This window comes from Dermochelys coriacea, chromosome 2, assembly GCF_009764565.3.
Source record: "Dermochelys coriacea isolate rDerCor1 chromosome 2, rDerCor1.pri.v4, whole genome shotgun sequence".
Taxonomy (NCBI): Eukaryota; Metazoa; Chordata; order Testudines; family Dermochelyidae; genus Dermochelys; species Dermochelys coriacea.
In genome coordinates this window covers 160,338,938-160,358,273 of record NC_050069.1, presented here as the reverse complement: position 1 = coordinate 160,358,273, position 19,336 = coordinate 160,338,938, and the positions used below count along the sequence as shown (strand labels likewise).

General features: G+C 41.9%; 1 protein-coding gene across 3 annotated transcripts in view; it reads right to left on the bottom strand.

The window, feature by feature from the left end:
- Positions 1-19,336, bottom strand: part of PTPN3 (protein tyrosine phosphatase non-receptor type 3) — a 273,767-nt gene that overhangs the window by 189,660 nt on the left and 64,771 nt on the right. For all 3 annotated transcript variants that reach the window (XM_038392799.2, XM_038392796.2, XM_038392797.2), the window contains exon 2: positions 10,899-11,053. In XM_038392799.2, the coding sequence (XP_038248727.1) occupies positions 10,899-11,036 (138 nt within the window). In that variant the 5' untranslated portion in view covers positions 11,037-11,053. The remainder of the gene's footprint in view (positions 1-10,898; positions 11,054-19,336) is intronic.

The following is a 19,336-nucleotide window of genomic DNA, read 5'->3' as shown; positions in this document are numbered from 1 at the left end:
CTCCAACCTCAGTCTGGCTGTTAGTTGCAGGAATCAAAACATGATAAGTTCCGTTTCACTCATGGTCGGTGATTGAAAAGTAATTTAAATCCATGGTCATTCCAGAAATCTGGCAAACACAACACAACAAAACAAAAAAGCAAATAGGTTTTTACACTGAACCATCAAACCAATCATTGTCAATTTAGGCCCGGGCTACACTACAAACTTAAGTCGACATAAGCCGCATTAAGTCGATCTAATAATGCATGTGTCTACATTACCAAATCCCTTCCGCCGACCTAAGTGGCCTGTAAAGTCGACTGCTGTACTCCACCTCCACGAGAGGCACAGTGCTTGATTAGACATCCACAGACTGACATGGGGATAGTGTAGACACTGCGTTGTGTAATTCTAATGAATTGACCTCCATGAGGTGCCCCACAGTGCTCCGTTGTGACTGCTCTGGAGAGCGCTTTCAACTCCACTGCACGTCAGCCAGGTAAACAGGAAACAGCCGCTCCCCTGTTAAAGCCCCAGGAACTTTTGAATTTTCATTTCCCGTTTATTCAGTGTGGAGAGCTTGCCAGCACAGCTGATCATGGAGACTGAAGGATTGCAAAGTCGCTCCAGCATAGAGTACACAGGAGGTGGTGGATCTTATTGCTGTGTGAGGAGAAGAGTCTGTGCAGGAAAAGCTCAGATCCAGCAGAAGAAACAAGGACATCTACGCCAAGACTGTGCGAAAATGGGGGAGAAGGGCTATACCAGGGACACACCAGTGCAGTATGAAAATAAAGGAGCTTCAGCTAGTGTACCAGAAGACAAGGGAGGCAAACAAACAGTCTCCCCACAGACACAGTGTTTTTATGAGGAGCTGCATGCAATTCTTGACCCCACCACTATCCCAGGCAACCTCGAGCAACAACGAGGAGGACATTGTTGACGAGGAGGAGAATTTGAGGCAGGCAAGCAGAGGATTCATTCTCCTTGACAGCCAAGGACTGCTTTTAACCCTGGAGCCCATCCCTTCACTGGGCCAGTTGGCGGCGGAGCATGATGCCAGGGAGGGCACCTCCGTGAATACACAGTTCCAATCGAACTGTAGGGGTGACATGTTATTACTTTTTATGTTTAATCTGAACAAAAAAATAGGTATAGTGGGTATCAGTGGCACTCCAGCTACGCAGAGGGTGCTCTCTGAAAAAGACTGTTTATGTACACGGGGATGGCCTGGAAATCCTCCATGGAGATCTCTAGGAAGCTTTCATGGAGGTACTCTGCAATCCTTTGCAGAAGGTTTCTGGGAAGGGCTGCCTTATTTCATCCACCACAGTAGGACACTTTCCAGCATCACTCCAGTATTAACTCTGAGTGCATCAAGGACCAGGTCTGTACCAAGACACTTACAGCATCTACTCCCTTGCCACCCGTTACCCTCAGTGTTATTGCATAGAGTCACCTAGGGGAAAAGGGGGAAGTTTTGAATGCTAGCCCTTAAACCACAAACAATTCAACAAGTAATCAGCCCCATTTGGTGAAATCTGGGTCACACAACCACGCTTTCCCAAATGTGCCGTGGTTGCGGTTGGAAGGGAACACTGTGTATTGCAAGCAGCACTGGGGGAAAAAAAGGGGGGGGGAGGACTTCCTCTTTGTCTCCCTTCCCCCACTCAACCCAGTGCCACTTTTGTTTAAAAAAAAAAAAAGCACCACACACACACTATTTGGGGGGGCTTTACACTGGTGCCTGTCCTCAAGCACCATCCAGGTTGCTTTGGGAAAGGGGACTTTTCTCAAATGCCAACTGTGATCCCAAAGATGTCTTCAGAAAAGCAGCAGGACAAGACCTCTCGCCCATGCCTCATGGCCTTACTCACCATGGCTGGAGCAGCAAACCAACTCTTGCAATATCCCGTGGTTTTGATTACATTGTGGCTTGCAATGAAGTGTATTGAGAGGTGGGAGGGGGGTTTATAAGACGACTCGGGAGGGCATGTTCAATGAGTTACTGCACACCTCTGAGAGTGACAAGATGGAGCTCAGAGCATGGAGGATCACACTGTCCGAGAACCTGGAAATGGACAGGGAGGACAGGAGAGCATGCAGGGAACAAGAGCATGCCACGCAGGAAGAGATGCTGTGGATTATGAAGGAGCAATCAGACATGTTGAGGCATCTATCTGAGGTTCAAGAAAGGCAGCTGGATGCTAGAGTTCCTTCGCAGCCTATGCTGAACCTGCTGCCATCATTGCCCAATTCTACATCCTCCTCTCCCAAACATCCTATGAGGCAGGAGGGGAAGTTCAACATCCCTTGCACTCAACACCAGGGGAGGGTACTAGGACAAGGTGGCACCCATTCCCACACCTCTGATTGTTATTGCAGTGCATCTGTAAGCAAGTTTTCATTGTTTCTCCCCTCATAGTGTTATCAGCCCGTTTGCTCCAAGTTATCTTACTTTTCTTTGCTGTCTCTGTGTGTTTGTGTGCATAATAAAACTTAATGGATTGAAGGAAAATGGCTCTTTATTCATTAAACACATGGCAGCTGGTGGAGGTGGAGTTTACAGGGGAGAAAATGCAAAGGAAGGGACAGTTTGGGAAGGAACAACACAGATAAGCGTCACATGACTCTGGTTCATTGCTGAAACTAGTTTTCAAAGCCTCACGAAGATACAGAATCCCACAATTTGCTCCCCTTATTGCCTTTGTGTCTGGTTGTGAAAATTGGCTGCCAGGTGATCTGCCTTAACCCCACCCCCCACCCCAACGGAAACTTTTCTCCCTTTGTGTCACAAATATTATGGAGCACACAGCAGGCAGCAATAACAATGGGGATATTGCTTTCACTGAGGTCTAACCTCATAAGCAAACAATGCCAGCGACCTTTTAAACATCGAAAGGCACATTCCACCACCATTCCGCACTTGCTCAGCCTATGGTTGAGCAGATCCTTACTGCTGTCTGGGCTGCATGTGTATGGCTTCATGAGCCATGGGAGCAAAGAATAGGCTGGATCTCCCAGGATCACGATTGGCATTTCAATATCACCAATGATTATTTTGCAGTCTGGAAAGAAAGCCCCTGTTTGAACCTTTCTGAACAGACAAGTTCCTAAAGATGTATGCATCATGCACCTTTCCCAACCATCCCATGTTGATGTCAGTGGAACTGCCCCTGTGATCCACCAGCTCTTGCAATACCATTGAGAAGTATCTCTTTTGGTTTATGTACTCTTTGGCAAGGTGGTCTGGTGCCAAGATAGAGTTATGCATTCTGTCTATTGCCTCATCAGTTAGGGAACCCAGTTGCAGCAAAACCATCCACTATATCCAGCACGTTGCCCAGAGTCACTACCCTTCTTAGCAGAAGTCTCTTGATGGCCCTGCAAACTTTGATCATGACAGATCCCATGGTAGATTTACTCACTCCAAATTCATGCCCCACTGACTGGTAGCAGTCTGGCATTGTAAGCTTCCACAGAGCTATTGCCACTAGCTTCTCCACTGTCCTAGCAGCTCTCATTTTAGTATTGCTGTGCTTCAGGGCTGGGGAAAGCTCTGCTCACAGTTCCTGGAAAGTAGCCTTATGCATTTGAAAGTTCTGCAGCTAGTGCTCATCATCCCATAGATGCATAACAATGCAGTCCCACTGGTCAGTGTTTGTTTCCCAGGACCAGAAATGCCGCTCAGCCGTGTCAAGGTGATGCATACCTGGTGCCAGCAACTGTGAATTGCTCCGCCCTATGTCTTCCAGCAGGGCTGCTTGCATGTCATCACATTGTTCCTTGCAGCAGCTCTTGTATCGGCTGTGTAAATACTGCAGGACAAGGCGTGAGGTGTTTGTAATGCTCACAACAACAGTGTATAGCTGAGGGGGTCCATGCTTATCGTGCTATGGGACGGCTGCACGGATAACCCTGACTTACGAAAAAAGGCATGAAAAAGGCTTGGTTTGTTTGCCATTGAAGGGGGTGGTAAGTGTATCATGGGAGGCTAACGTCATGTTCCCATAACCACCTGCACCAACATTTTGGTCCAATAAGACAGTGCAAGCCCAACTCAATATTCCACTCGGCCACCTGCATTATGGAATAGCTACCCACAGTGCAGTGCTCCATGCATCGATGCAAGCCCTGCTCATGAGGATGCACTCCGCTGACACAATGAGCGTAGTGTGGAAACGCAAGATTGACTTGCTTCAATCGGAGGCTCAATGTCGACTTACATGAAGTTGACTTAGCTTTGTAGTGCAGACATTACTTTAGTGAAACAATTTTCCCATCACGACATTGCTTCGTGGATCTGACTTTGTTCCATTTTTTTGTTCTGAATCCTTGGCCAACTGATTTTCTTTCACATTTCAGGATGTCAGATTTAATACGAACTTACATTGTCCCCAAATGTCCCATGTGATGATGTTCATTCTTTTAAAAAGCTAGTAAACAAAAAGTATCAATACCATACACTGATTGTATAAACTCACACATTTCTTTGTATATACAAAAGGCTAAAAGATAAAGATACAATTAAGATATTTAAGTTTAGCAACACTCACAGATAAAATGAAAACATTTGTGCAAACTTAAGTGTCATCTTCAGTGACTTATACTTCTTCATTTACCTACCTTTCTGACTGAAATTTGGTAGTGTTCTCTCAAGTCTGAATCACTTTGAAAAATGTTAACCAAAATGTTTTAGCTATATTGAAGCTTTAAGAGTGAAAAAAATACACTGCACTTCTCATTGAAGGAGCTCCAGTGTATAATTACCAGATAAGAACTTGGAATTTTGCAAGGATATAGCTTCTGTATTATAAACATGCCTTTAAATGGCTTAATGAAAATTAGTTGTGCTTTGTGCAACTGAAGGGTTTGGAAGTGTTTGTTGCATTGGGTTATGATGCGATCCAAGTCTGTCAGCATATCTGCACGTACATATTCAGATTAGGAAAGTTCATAGGCAACGTTAGGCTTTTCTTCTATGATTAGTGAAAGTGCATGGAGAAGACAGGGCACTACAGGAATTCTGCTTTCTTCCATATTATGGTGTGCCTGGAATCAGAGAGGCTTCTGACTCATGGATTGTACATACTATGCAATACAGAGTATTCTTCTGCTGTTTAGCAAATATGGAATGTGAGGAACTTGATTTCTTTTTCTTTTTAAAAGCCATAAGGAATTCCATATAAACTATTTAAAGAATATTGAGGACACAGAGCAAAGAATTCAGTCAAAACTTGGATGAGTCTCAGAGAAGCTTCTAAGACCCCGGGATGCTAGGGGAGCCAAAGCAGGAGGGGTATACAGTTCTGGAACTGGGACCAGCAGATCCAGCGAACGGTGCGGCCTTTTGTCATTCTTGTGAGCATTGGAATGCAACGCTCCTCCAGGCTGGAACTTGTGGATAGTTCAGCATGTTTCTTGGGTTTGGAGGAACACTTAATGTCATACTTTCATGGCTAGCCTGGGCGTGGCATCTATAGCTCTGTTACCAATGGAGCCCAACATAGGCGCCGCAGTAGGGGGAGCGCTCTTAGATTGTTCAGGACAATGTACGGGGGGGTTCCTGGACCAGGATCTGACTTTGGCCTGATTGCGGTACTCATGAGGTACTTTTTGAGGCGGAGAGCTCAGCCTTCCCATGCACCGACAGGGAGGGAGAGACAGATACTGCATGTGGACTTCCCCCAAACAGTACAAACAACGTTGTGCTTGTCACTGATAGAAAACAAGCGAGGGCAGAAAGCACAGACTTTGAATCCTGGCATCTCTGAGATAATCTAGTCCACAGACCTGGGTGCTAGAAAGGGTGAGAGGAATTCTTTGGTTGGAAAACCACCAAAGAGGCGTCCAAGTCTGTAATCCTATAAGACTTCTAGGAACTAGAAAATAATTGCAAAACACAATAGAATACTAAGTATGAACAAAGTAAAAACAGTTTTTCTAAGAAGTTTGGTTGTCCCACCCTTTATTGCCTTGGGCAAAACCACAAGGCAGTACAAGGGCGCATGTGTGGACCAATGAGCAATACTACTTTAAAAAGCTCCAGCGCTGGGCACTTGGTGGAATACAGTAGGGACCAATAGGGACCATCACTCAAAGAAAGAGGAACACGTGATTTTTATCAGACAACAATGTCATGAAAAAAAGAAACAGAATTCTCAATTTAAAAAGCACAAAGCAAACAACTGAACAAGTGTGTTTTACCAAAAAAGTGATATTTACCTTAGGGATCTTCACAATAAACGCAGTAAAAATGGATAAGAAAAAGTCTACTCAGTTTGTTAACTCATACATCTGTATATCCAACAGTCTGAAATAATCACATTTTACAGTATATACAGAAACACATAATATGCAAATAAATTTAATTATGCTAGTGTTGTATGATTATCTCGCAAAGAAAAGACAATCACTAAAACCTGTTTAATCATAGTGAGAGACATATGGGCATGCTCTTTAGTAATTGTTAGTACTGTGGCTATATCTCCACTGCCAAAAAAGGTGTATTTTTATTCTAAAATAACTAATGTGCATTTGTTATCTCACTGTAAAAATCCTAGCTGAGACAAGGCTCTGAGAGTTGTTTTTTTTTGTTTTTTTACTGAAATACAGATAGGTGAGATCAACATAATATCTCCTCCATCTGTGCTTGACCTCACCTAGATAAACTGCTATAAGAACTACACAGCCTTGCCTCTACAAGGATTTTACAATGCAATAGGTAAACAACCAACCATCCACATTCATGCCCCACACCCTACAAGACACGGCCTGTAGTTTTCAGTATCAATATCGTCGCCCCATTTCAATCCAAGCCGCTAGTCTAAGTTTGGAGCCCTATATATGTTTCAATTGGGAGCAGAAACTGGAACTAGTCAGGTATTTCCTTGATGCAGTTTTTTTTTCTATTTACAAAGAATATACAAAGTCCTGTGTCTCTAAACACAGAGGAAATCAAACAACAGGAAACAGCTTCTTTTCCTCACAACACCAAGAGCCCTCTTTTTTGCGTGCACTTCTGACCCAAAAACATCTCCCCAGGTTTTTTTTCAGGACCACCGAAATGATTTCTGCTGCTCCTTTAGGCTTGCTCTCTCTCCCCCAAACCTCTGTTCTCTCCGTTTTTCTGTTCTGCCTTCCCCCATAGGCCCACACCTATTCAAAACAATACTCAGCCAAAAAGCTCCTGGGCAGGTTCACATACTCTTTTTGTCTTAGGTGAAGGTTTTAACAACCTAAACCAAGGTTCCAACCAGCTCATAACAATATTTTTGATTAAGTGCTTCCCATTAGAGGATTGTCTGAGTATTCCAAGCACAAAGGAGATGACTCTCAATGGTCACCTAATCACTTTCGTTTAAGGGTCACTTAGGGACAATGGCTCTATCCCATTCGTCTCCTCAGACAGCCTATAAAACTGGTTTGACTAGGGGGACCAAAGCCCAGGAACATGTGAAGAAGTCTTTTGGAAAACAACCTTACAGGGTTTAAAAGGGAAATTTCAGTGAGGCAGACAGAACACCAGCTGAAACACACTCAGCCATTAGGAAACCACCATGGTATCTGAAGAAAGTAAGCCTGTCTAGGATGCCATTATGAAACAGAAGAACATCAGGTAAGAGACAGGTTTCAGAGTAGCAGCCATGTTAGTCTGTATTCGCAAAAAGAAAAGGAGTACTTGTGGCACCTTAGAGACTAACAAATTTATTTGATGCATCCGATGAAGTGAGCTGTAGCTCATGAAAGCTTATGCTCAAATAAATTTGTTAGTCTCTAAGGAGCCACATGTACTCCTTTTCTCTATCAGGTAAGAGAGAAATGTATACAAAATGTTTTAAAATCCTTTTCTCTTTAATGATTTATTCCAACGGCTTAATAAAAATTCTTTAAGTAGGTTGTTAGTCTATATCATGGGTCTAAGACTCCCAAAGGGAGGAAAGGCAGTTGCCTGAAACCCAACTGAACCTGCGGCATGACAAGAGGTTGGTATACGTGGGATAGCGTATGCAGGTGCTGCTGGTCTGAGTGTGGCAGAATTGTGAAATTCCAAACAAGCAAAAATGGGCTGAAGATGTGAGGTGCGTGTATTCATAGACCAAAAAGTAGACAGAGACTTAGTTAGCCCTATAACTGGGATACAAACTTGTCTAGATTTGCATAAAATAATTCAATAAAATCACAACCCATGTTAGATTATTTGTCTGAGTTCAACTATACCAATTGCATGACACTGCCATTTAGGACCAAAAAGTGCTTTAAACTCAATATATTGTAGTAAGTAAGATGCCGCCATTAAGTTTTGCTTTGGTACTAAACTCTAGAAAGGGTTTATGCTATTTGAAATGATAATTTGTGCACAGTCAACAGCTTTGATCTGAGAGGCATCTTGTACAGTGCAACTTGTCTCAGAGTATTTGCTTCAAAAACTTGAGACTTGCAGATCCAACATACAAAATATTGCTGTAATTAGACTAATGGACAAAAAAAGGAAAAATTGTAAAATTCCAAGATACGGTCCCTCTTCATTTTACTCAGAGGCAGGAATGGGGAAGAGGGTCTTGTTTAATATTACTTCAAGATACAATATTTGGCTAATAAATGAATTATAGAAATGTAGGACTGGAAGGAACCTTGTCAGGTCATCCAGTCCAGTGCCATGCACTGAGGGAGGACTAAGTATTATCTATTCTAGACCACACCTGAGAGGTGTTGTCTAACCTGTTCTTAAAAGCCTCCAATAACAGAGATTTCTCAACCTCCCTAGGTAATTTGGTCCACTGCTTAACAACTCTTACAGTTAGAAAGTTTTTCCTAATGTCTAGCCTAAATCTCCCTTGTTGCAATTTAAGCCCATTGCTTTTTGTCCTATCTTCTGCAGATAAGAACAATTTATCACCCTCCTCTTTATTGCAACCTTTTATGTACTTGAAGACTTATGTCTCCCCTCAAGTCTTCTCTTCTCCAGACTAAACAAATCTAATTTTTTCAATCTTTCCTTCTAAGTCATGTTTTCTAGACCTTCAATCACTTTTGTTGCCCTCCTCTGGGCTTTCTCCAATTTGTCCACATTTTTTCCAAAGTGTAATGCCCAGAATTGGACACAGTACTCCAGTTCCGGTCTTACTGGTGCTGAGTAGAGGTGAAGAATTACTTCTCTTGTCTTGATAACAATACTCTTGCTAATACATCCCAGAATGACATTTGCTTTTTTTGCAACAGTATTACCTTGTTGTATCATATTTAGTTTGTAACTAAATATGTAGTTTTGTAACCCTCAGATCCTTTCCTGCAATACCCTTTTCTACGCAGTAATTTCCCATTTTGTATTTATATGATTATTTCTTCCTAAGTGTAGTACTTTGCATTTGTTCCTTATTGCTTCCCATGGAATATTACCTACCAATTCTCTGGAGTTTGTTAAAGTCTGCCTTCATAAAGTTCCTTGTCTTTATACTGCTGTTTTCCCTTCTCCCATTCCTTAAAACTATAAATGCTATTATTTCAGGATCAGTTTCACCCAAGCTGCCTTCCACCTTCAAATTCTCAAACAGATCCTCCTTATTAGTCAGAATCAACTCTAGAAGAGTCTCTTCCCTCCCTAATGGCTCTCTCCAGCATCTGCAGTAAAACGTTATCTCCAATGCATTCCAAGAATTTGTTAGATAATCTGTGCCCTGCTGTATTATTTTCCCAACAGATGTCTGGGTAGTTGAAGTCCCACATCACTACCAAGTCTTGTTCTTTGGATATTTGGGTAGAACCTTGGTAAAGAAGATCAATAGTTTCAGCAACAGTAATAGGACATTTCATGTTTATTACCTCTGACAAGAAGTTTTAAAAAAATTTAATAGAACACAGCTGATCAGGCTATTTAATTGATTTGTTTTATTACAATACTTTGGTAATTTCCTCTAGAAAAAGTCAAGTCAATTTTAATAATGAGGGTTTTATACCAGTAGCTTGTTATTCTTCCGAGTAGTTTTTTAATAATGCTTCTTTTTTTTTTTTTAAAATGGCTAATTTGATGGAAATTAACCAAAGGGAAAACCTGATTCCCTGCAAATCAAATTGGCTATTGGAATTGGTACATTCACCTTTCGTGAAGGTTTTGTGTTATCTTCTCTGGGAGCATATCCCTACTCTTCAAATCAAATCTCCCAAATCTACTCTTCAAATCAAGCTGTAATAAAAACCGGAAGGATTCATAATAGCAAACTTCTTCCAAATGCAACATGGTTGAGTTTCAAATTCTCTCTATTTACCCAAAATCAACCCACAGATGTGCAGGAGCCCGACAATGTGAATTGTCCTCTTAAATCATGCTCCTATTCCCCCACCCATCATCTACCTCCCACTTGTATAAGGAGGGAGAAAGGGGAAATTGCCAAGCATCTCGAAAGATGAAAGAGCATTGAAGAAAAAAAAAGGAAGAGAAGTGCTCTTTCCAACTCCTATAAGAAAGCAAGCACTGACGTGGCTGCACCTGCTTATCAGGCACATTCCCTAGAACACCCCTCTTCAGTGTTACCACCACAAGCTAGATAAAAATGGGCTCCCCCAATCAACTTCAGAAGCCTCACTCATTTATCTACAAACGATCATTCACAAGGGTAACAACCAATAAAAACTTAGCTTTATCCAGTTCCCACGCAAGTGATCCATCTCCCGGATACATTCTGCATGAAATAAGTTTACTACTAAACGATATCAACGGATATTAGAAAGATAGCTGAAATATCAGATTTACATACTCACTTCATAACCAGTAACTATGAAGTATCCCATGACAGAAAAGTACATCTTCAATCCCAGATATAAACCATTTGCCTAATAACTCACAAATTTGATCCTCAGATTTTAACCTCAAGTTTTAAGCCAATGTGAAAAAAAAAAAAAAAGTCTTGAGAACTTACATTGACTTTGAAGCTTTGCACTGAGCCATCCAAAAAGTGGACACTACAGATGATCTCTGATCGGGTTTTCTCTTTTGGTAGTTCTGATGCTCGTATATTATTTATCCTCCCACCTAATGCTCGTAACCGGGAGTTCATAACTATTGCTGAATAGCCTGTAAAACAAAAAAATATATTTGGTAAATTCCTTAAGATACACTAAACAGTTTCATCCATACTTTTCAGAGAATCACAGAAACACACAACCCCCCAAAATAAAGCAAAGCCCTGAATTACACACAAATGTTATACTGGTTTAACTAAAATGTGTTTAAAAAACAGCTTAGTTAAGCCTGTGCAGATCCCTTATATAGGCCAATTGTAAACTAATAAAAGCTATGCAAGCCAATTATAATGCAAGTGTGTAAATACAAGGGGCTTGTACAATTTTTAAACCAACTGTAGTTAAACCAGTGTAAGTTGTTTGGACCAGACTTATGTAATTACCTTAATTTTAAAACAGAAATGTACACGCACTCTACATTACACAAAATGATTGATCTAAGTATTAAGAAAATTATCTTAGAAACGCTTTCTGATAAATTCATTACATATATTATGGAAGTATGGTTTGCAGAAACTCTACATTCTCTATCCAAGTTTCATTCTACTCATTTAACTATTTTTTTAGAATAAAGTAAAAACTAAGTGAAAGCTTAGAGTTGTGTCACTCTTTCAAACAACATTTTGTTGCAGAAACGCAACAAATGATTATTTTTAAAGTACATGATTATAATTTTTTATAAGACTGAAAATATAGACTCAGTCAATATGAAGCCAAGATGTTAGAGAGAACTACACAGAACGCCCCCCACGCCACCCCCACCTCCAAGATGGAAATAAGATTTGGTTTCAAAGTATTTTTAAAAGATTCCCATCCCGGGTTCTACGTATCTTATAGTTTGTACAAACCAAAAAAAAAAAAAAAAAAAAAAAAAAGATACAGCAAGGGAGGGATTAAGAAAGCAGTTACATACAGGGAGTCTGTAAATATTTCGGTGAAGACAATCAAATCGCTTCGCTACATCAGTTTACCAACTGGCAACACAGATTGCAAAACTGGTTGTCAACTCACACACCAGATAATGTATAGGTTAATGGCCAACCTTACCAAAAAAAAGAAAAGGAGTACTTGTGGCACCTTAGAGTCTAACAAATTTATTTGAGCATAAGCTTTCGTAAGCTACAGCTCACTTCATTGGATGCATGCAGTAGAAAATACAGTGAGGAGATTTTATATAAACAGAGAACATGAAACAATGGGTGTTACCATACACACTGTAACAAGAGTGACCAGGTAAGGTGAGCTATTACCAGCAGGAGGGGGCGGGGAGAGCGGAGAAACCAAACTTTTTGTACTGATAATCAAGGTGGGACATTTCCTGCAGTTGACAAGAACGTGTGAAGAACAGTGGCATGGGGGGAATAGTTTTACTTTGTATAATGACACATCCACTTCAAGTCTTTATTCAAGCTTAAGTTAATTGTATCCAGTTTGCAAATTAATTCCAATTCAGCAGACTCTCATTGGAGTCTGTTTTTGAAGTTTTTTTGTTGAAGAATTGCCACTTTTAGGTCTGTAATCGAGTGACCAAAGAGATTGAAGTGTTCTCCGACTGGTTTTTGAATGTTATAATTCTTGAGGTCTGATTTGTGTCCATTTATTCTTTTACATAGAGACTGTCACAATGATCCATTGTCTGCAGCCAAGCTCTACAATACAACCGCATTTGCTCCAACCCCTCAGACAGAGACAAACACCTACAAGATCTCTATCAAGCATTTTTACAACTACAATACCCACCTGCTGAAGTGAAGAAACAGAGTGACAGAGCCAGAAGAGTTCCCAGAAGTCACCTACTACAGGACAGGCCCAACAAAGAAAACAACAGAACGCCACTAGCCATCACCTTCAGCCCCCAACTAAAACCTCTCCAACGCATCATCAAGGATCTACAACCTATCCTGAAGGACGACCCATCACTCTCACAGATCTTGGGAGACAGGCCAGTCCTTGCTTACAGACAGCCCCCTAACCTGAAGTAAATACTCACCAGCAACCATACAACAGAACCACTAACCCAGGAACCTATCCCTGCAACAAAGCCCGTTGCCAACTCTGTCCACATATCTATTCAGGGGACACCATCATAAGGCCTAATCACATCAGCCACATTATCAGAGGCTCGTTCACCTGTGCATCTACCAATGTGATATATGCCATCACGTGCCAGCAATGCCACTCTGCCATGCCACTGGCCAAACGGGACAGTCTCTATGTAAAAGAATAAATGGACACAAATCAGACGTCAAGAATTATAACATTCAAAAACCAGTCAGAGAACACTTCAATCTCTTTGGTCACTCTATTACAGACCTAAAAGTTGCAATTCTTCAACAAAAAAACTTCAAAAACAGACTCCAACGAGAGTCTGCTGAATTGGAATTAATTTGCAAACTGAATACAATTAACTTAAGCTTGAATAAAGACTGGGAGTGGATGTGTCATTACACAAAGTAAAACTATTTCCCCATGTTTATTACCCCCACCCCACTGTTCCTCACACATTCTTGTCAACTGCTGGAAATGGCCTACCTTGATTATCACTACAAAAAGTTGGTTTTCCCCGCCTCCCTCCTGCTGGTAATAGCTCACCTTACCTGGTCACTCTTGTTACAGTGTGTATGGTAACACCCATTGTTTCATGTTCTCTGTGTATATAAAATCTCCCCACTGTATTTTCTACTGCATGCATCCGATGAAGTGAGCTGTAGCTCACGAAAGCTTATGCTCAAATCAATTTGTTAGTCTCTAAGGTGCCACAAGTACTCCTGTTCTTTTTGCGGATACAGACCAACATGGCTGCTACTCTGAAACCAATCTTACCAAAGTTATTAGAGGTTGGCTACAAGGATACTTTTAAAGTGAATCCTCACTAGCCACCTGGGAAACATTCCAGAATTTTCTTTTTCTCAATTCTCCTCCAAAGGTTCACTTGTTTTTCTTTTATTTAGAAGATCAGAAACTTTTTAAATTTTATACTAAAATTCTTGTATTAGGGTTGAATTGTCACACATCAGTCCAAGGGATTAATGTTTAACTTTAGTAGCAGTTTCATATAGGTCAAACACTTCTTTAAAAGCAAGTAGACAAATCAAAGTTATTTCATTCTGGTATATTGCTTAAGAAATGCCGAGTTAACAGAACACTGCATGGGCTCTTCTATAAAGACTACCTGTTGCATCCGAGTTTCCTATGACTTCACCAATGAACAAACATGCATAAAGGAATATGGAGAAAAGGGGGCAAGACAAACCACATGGGGAAAAAAAAACACAGCAAGGCCAAGAGACGCAAAATTTCATAATGTACTAATATGTGGAGAAAGCCCTAATGATCCATTTTTGCATAATATTTTATATTTAAAACATGAGGACTATGATGTCATCCACAAAAGAGAAGTCTGAGTCCTTAAAGTCATGCACACAAATATACATGGGCTTAGTAGGATTAGATTTTTAAGGATAAATGTCAATTTCATCATACATACACTAATTGATTAGAAATATTTTCATCAATATCACAAAAATTTGCAGTTAGATAATGTAAGGAAAATGTTTGAGAACTGAGTGTGATTTAAGGATATTTACTCTATATATTTTGACATATGATGTTAACTATTTATGTTTTAACAGTTATAAAGCTTTAACTTTTTGAATCTTAACATCAAACATTGTCAGACCAATAATTTCCTCCAACTGTGAAAATTTAAATTGATAAAATGAAAAAAATGCTTAAAATAAACATTGATGATATTCATTGAAATTTTAAAAAATCAGATTCTGCTAAGTCTAAACATATGCTATGTCAGCTCAAATATTTATTCTTTATTAGCAAATTTACAGTTGATCTTTGTATATTTTTTGACATCAAGACCCATTTATAAAATTAGTCAGACTCAATTCTTTATCCAGAATGCTGATTTTTCTCTGTTAAAGGGCAATGCTTCCTTTATCATCCTACCCCAGAGAAACAAATACAAAATAAATCCTTTGCCATTTCTCATCGAAAAATAGTCATTTGTAAGTGCAGCCTGGAGGATTACTTCTATAAAGTATTCCAGATCCAGTTCTTACTTTAAAAATTCTGTTTTGAGATATAATTAGTGTGTTTGTAACTAGTGTGTTAAATGAGATGTTCCTCATCCAGTGAGCACCATCTATTGTGTCGAATGAATGAGGCAGGGCTCTTGTCAAAAAAACAACACTATGTAATCCTGGAATTAAAACTACCATAATGCATAAAGGGGTGAATTACGGTTGCATGAGAAACCTTAATTCTGATATTTCTGAGTTCTAGACATTGCAATCTTAACTTTAACTTTTTTAAAAAAAAATATAATTCCCTAATAAAAAAACCCTAAATTCAAAACACACATTCCATCACGTGGAACCATACTATCCCCACGAGTCATCAACAGGGCTGAGACTTTAAATTCAAAGCACTGACCTCTTCCACTTGAATTCAGTAACTGGTAGCAGTAGTAGGCTGTCATATTCCATAGACCAGCCATTAAATGAGAAAGAAACACATTTTTCTAGTGTGATTCGCAGCTATTTGCTAGACAGCAGAGGTATTTGAGACTAAAGAATCCTTGGGTCAATTCCATGTTCTGGAGGGGAGTATGTTCTACTGTTTACAGACCTGTCTGCGCATGTGCCCCCACTCATCTCTGTGCCCCCCTCTGATCCTATGCCCACTCCCTCCCTTCATACTTCCTCGTCTCCCCTATGCTTTCCAGTCAGGATACCTGTGGTCCACCAGGGAGAACACAGAGCATACAAGAGTCTCCTGTTCTCGGTTCTAATGCCTGGTTCCCCTATTGCTGGGAAAAGTAAAAGGCCTGAGCAACCCCAGCACCCATGGAATGAAGGATGCTCAGTGCAGAAAGTCTCTGGAGATTTTAGCTGCCAAATTCTAACAAGCCTCTATTAAGAATATGTGAATGTGATTTTCAGAGAGGCTTATAATCTGGTCAAATTTACACCTGTTACTTATCTTTTTGAGCTCTCCATATTAGATGTAATAGAGTAGCATTTTATCAGTGAACAAGGGCTATTAAATTAAATTGGGTAAAACACAAGGTCCATGTAAATAAAAGCAAGCATGGTATGGTACATTTATTATAGAAAGAACTGTTTTATAACAGATAACTATGAAAAAATAACCACAAATTCTTTACAGAACTAAACTGTACACAGTAGCATGAATAGTCCCATTCTAATTTCACAATGAAATCCTCTCTCTCTCTCAGGGTATCTAACAGATTATCTGGATACCCTAAAGCAATACTTCAGGCAACTTTGCTAGACTGGTTTGCCTTAACAGAAAATAGCCCCTGAGGATTCAGCAAGCTCCACATCTCCTCTCCTAAATGGTTTCCAACTTCCTCAAAATCCTTTCACTACCCTCAGGATATGGCTACACTTGCAGATGTAGAGTGCTGTGAGTTAAACCTGCCTTTGTACAGCGCAGTAGGGAAAGGGCTGCAGTCTGTCAACACTGACAGCGCACTGGCCATGGCGACATTTGCGGCACTTGCAGCGGCATTGGGAGCAGTGCATTATGAGCAGCTATCCCAGAGAGCACCTCTTCCCATTCTGGCGCTGTGACTTGTGGGAAGGGGGCAGGGAGTGCGGGGTCCTCTCCCAACCCCCTGATGCATCAGTTCGCATCCCAGCATTCCTTTTGCTTCCGTCAACATTTGGCGCTATCTTTCAACAGTTTTTGTACTGCGCGCTCTGTCTTCCCTTTCGGTCTTCGGGAATGGAGCCCGAACTGCTGAGGAATATGCTGACGAGACTCACGAGCACGTCACGTTTGGCAGTTGAGTTATTCCTTATGATCCAAAGTGACAGTGCGGACTCCAACAAGGATATAGACTCAAGTAACGCATATGACACGAGTTTGCTTGTGGCATTCACAAACTTGCTCACCACCATGGAACGCCGCTTTTGAGTTCGGGAAACAAGCACTGAGTGGTGGGATCACATCGTCATGCAAGTCTGGGATGACTAGCAGTGGCTACAGAACTTTCGGATGAGAAAAGCCACTTTCATGGGACGGTATGAAGAGCTCACCCCGACTACGTGGCCCAAGGACACGAGATTGAGAGCTGCCCTGATGGTGGAGAAGCGGGTAGCTACTGCAATCCGGAAGCTGGCAATTCCAGGCAGCTACTGATTGGTCGCTAACCAGTTTGGAGTGGGGAAGTTGACCGTTGAAATCGTGTTGATGCAAGTTTGCAGAGCTATTAATTGCATCCTGCTCAGAAGAACCATGACTCTGGGTAACATGCATGACATTGTGGCTGGCTTTGCACAAATGGGTTTCCCTAACTGCGGAGGGGCGATAAATGGCACGCATATTTCAATTCTGGCACTAGCCAACCTAGCCTCCAAGTACGTTAATTGGAAGGGCTATTTCTTTATGGTTCTCCAGACGCTTGTGGATCACCGTGGGCGTTTCATTTGTATTAATGAAGGCTGACCCGGAAAGGTGCATGACGCACGCATCTTTCTTAACACTGGCCTGTTCAGGAAGCTGCAAGCTGGGACTTTTTTCCCAGACCAGAACATTACCGTAGCCGAAGTCAACATGCCCATTGTGATCCTTAGAGACTCTGTTTACCCTTGAATGCCGTGGCTCATGAAACCCTACACAGGGAGCCTTGACAGCAGCAAGGAGCGGTTCAACAACAGGCTAAGCCGGTGCAGAATGACTGTGGAGTGTGCTTTTGGCCACTTAAAGGGCTGCTGGTGCTCTCTGTATGGGAAACTGGACCTGGCTGATGACAGCATCCCCGCGGTTATATCTGCGTGCTGTACCCTCCATAACGTTTATGAAGGGAAGTGTGAAAGATTCACTCAGGCATGGAACTCTGAGGTTCAACACCTGGAGGCTGATTTGAACAGCCAGAGAGCAGGGCTGCAAGGATTAGGAATGTCTTGAGGGAGCGATTTGAGGCTGAAAGCTACCAGTAATGTCTGGTGCCCTGCATAGGAGTGAAATGTCATGGTTCCAATGTTAGTAGAATCTGTGTTTGTTACACTGACTTACAGTGCCTGTTTCTTTCCTGGGCTAAGGTATCTTTTACTTTATGCAATAATAAAGAATGTTTTCAAAGCCAAAAAATCGATTTATTGAAAAGAAAGACAACTGCTTGGGAAACAGAAAGGGCAAGGGGGTGGGGAACAGTACAATCACAGATTTGCGTATGTCCTGTCTGGAGTGCTGTGCAATGAGTGCTGCACTTCAGGATGGCTATACTGCATGGTGATGGGGATTGAGTGCAGTGGGTAAGGGTTGTAGTTTTCAGGGCTGGGTGGTGAAGCTACAGGTGTTGGAGGCAGCTGATGGCGGTAAGAACCCTGTTGGTGGGGGAAAAAGTGGGTTGGAGGTGACACGGCAGCAAAAGGGAAAGTTTTGGGACAATGACTCCAGGGGGCGGGGGGCGTGGTAGTGCTCCGCCTGCATGGCTACGAGCGCCTGTATCGAGTCCGCTTGGCTCTCCATGATGCTTATCAGCCACTCCGTGCTTTAGTGCCAGCGATCCGCATTCTGCTGGCGAACCCTCCTTTCACTCTCCCGCCACTCCTGTACTTTTTGATTTTCATTACTTGAATGATGCATTACTTCATGCAACATATCTTCCTTGCTTCTACGTGGCCCCTTTCTGATTCTTTGGTGTCTTTCGGCCGAATGGCTGAGATCTCAAGGTTGCATCTGTAAAAGCAAAATGCAACACTTAACAGAGGCAACATTGTTCACACCAGAGAGAGCTATGATTCCCCCATACTTAAGGAGGGCAAGCACAGTCTACACAATAGCATAATTTGCCAATCCCAAAGGAAGTGCACATAACCCACGGGAGCCCCAAAATGGTGAGTAAGCACAGGGTCAAGCATGACTGACTGTTTCACGGCTGTACTGGATTTCTGTGCCTTGGGGAGAGCCAACAGCAGCAGGGGACCCCTATACTGAATACTGTCCCCACATTTTCCACAGGAGTTTATCCTGAAAGATATCTCACTGCTGAGGGTGACCTGGGAAGCCAGGGAGCATCGTCTACTGCAATGTGGCTTCCGCCCTGGCCCATATGCAGCTTGCCTGTGTGCAGCAATGATCCCCCGGCCCCTCACGGCAGAGAGGTGCGGACAAGTTAGCCTGACTGGGACAAGAACCACAGTGGCTCTCCAGAGAAACCTGCACAAGTGCATTGCCTAAGTTCTGGGTGAGACCTTTGAAGAGATCACTGAGGCCGATTACCGCAATGTGAGAGAGCACATCAACGCCCTATTCCGCATCTAGGCATGCATGCAGACCTAACCCTCCTCTC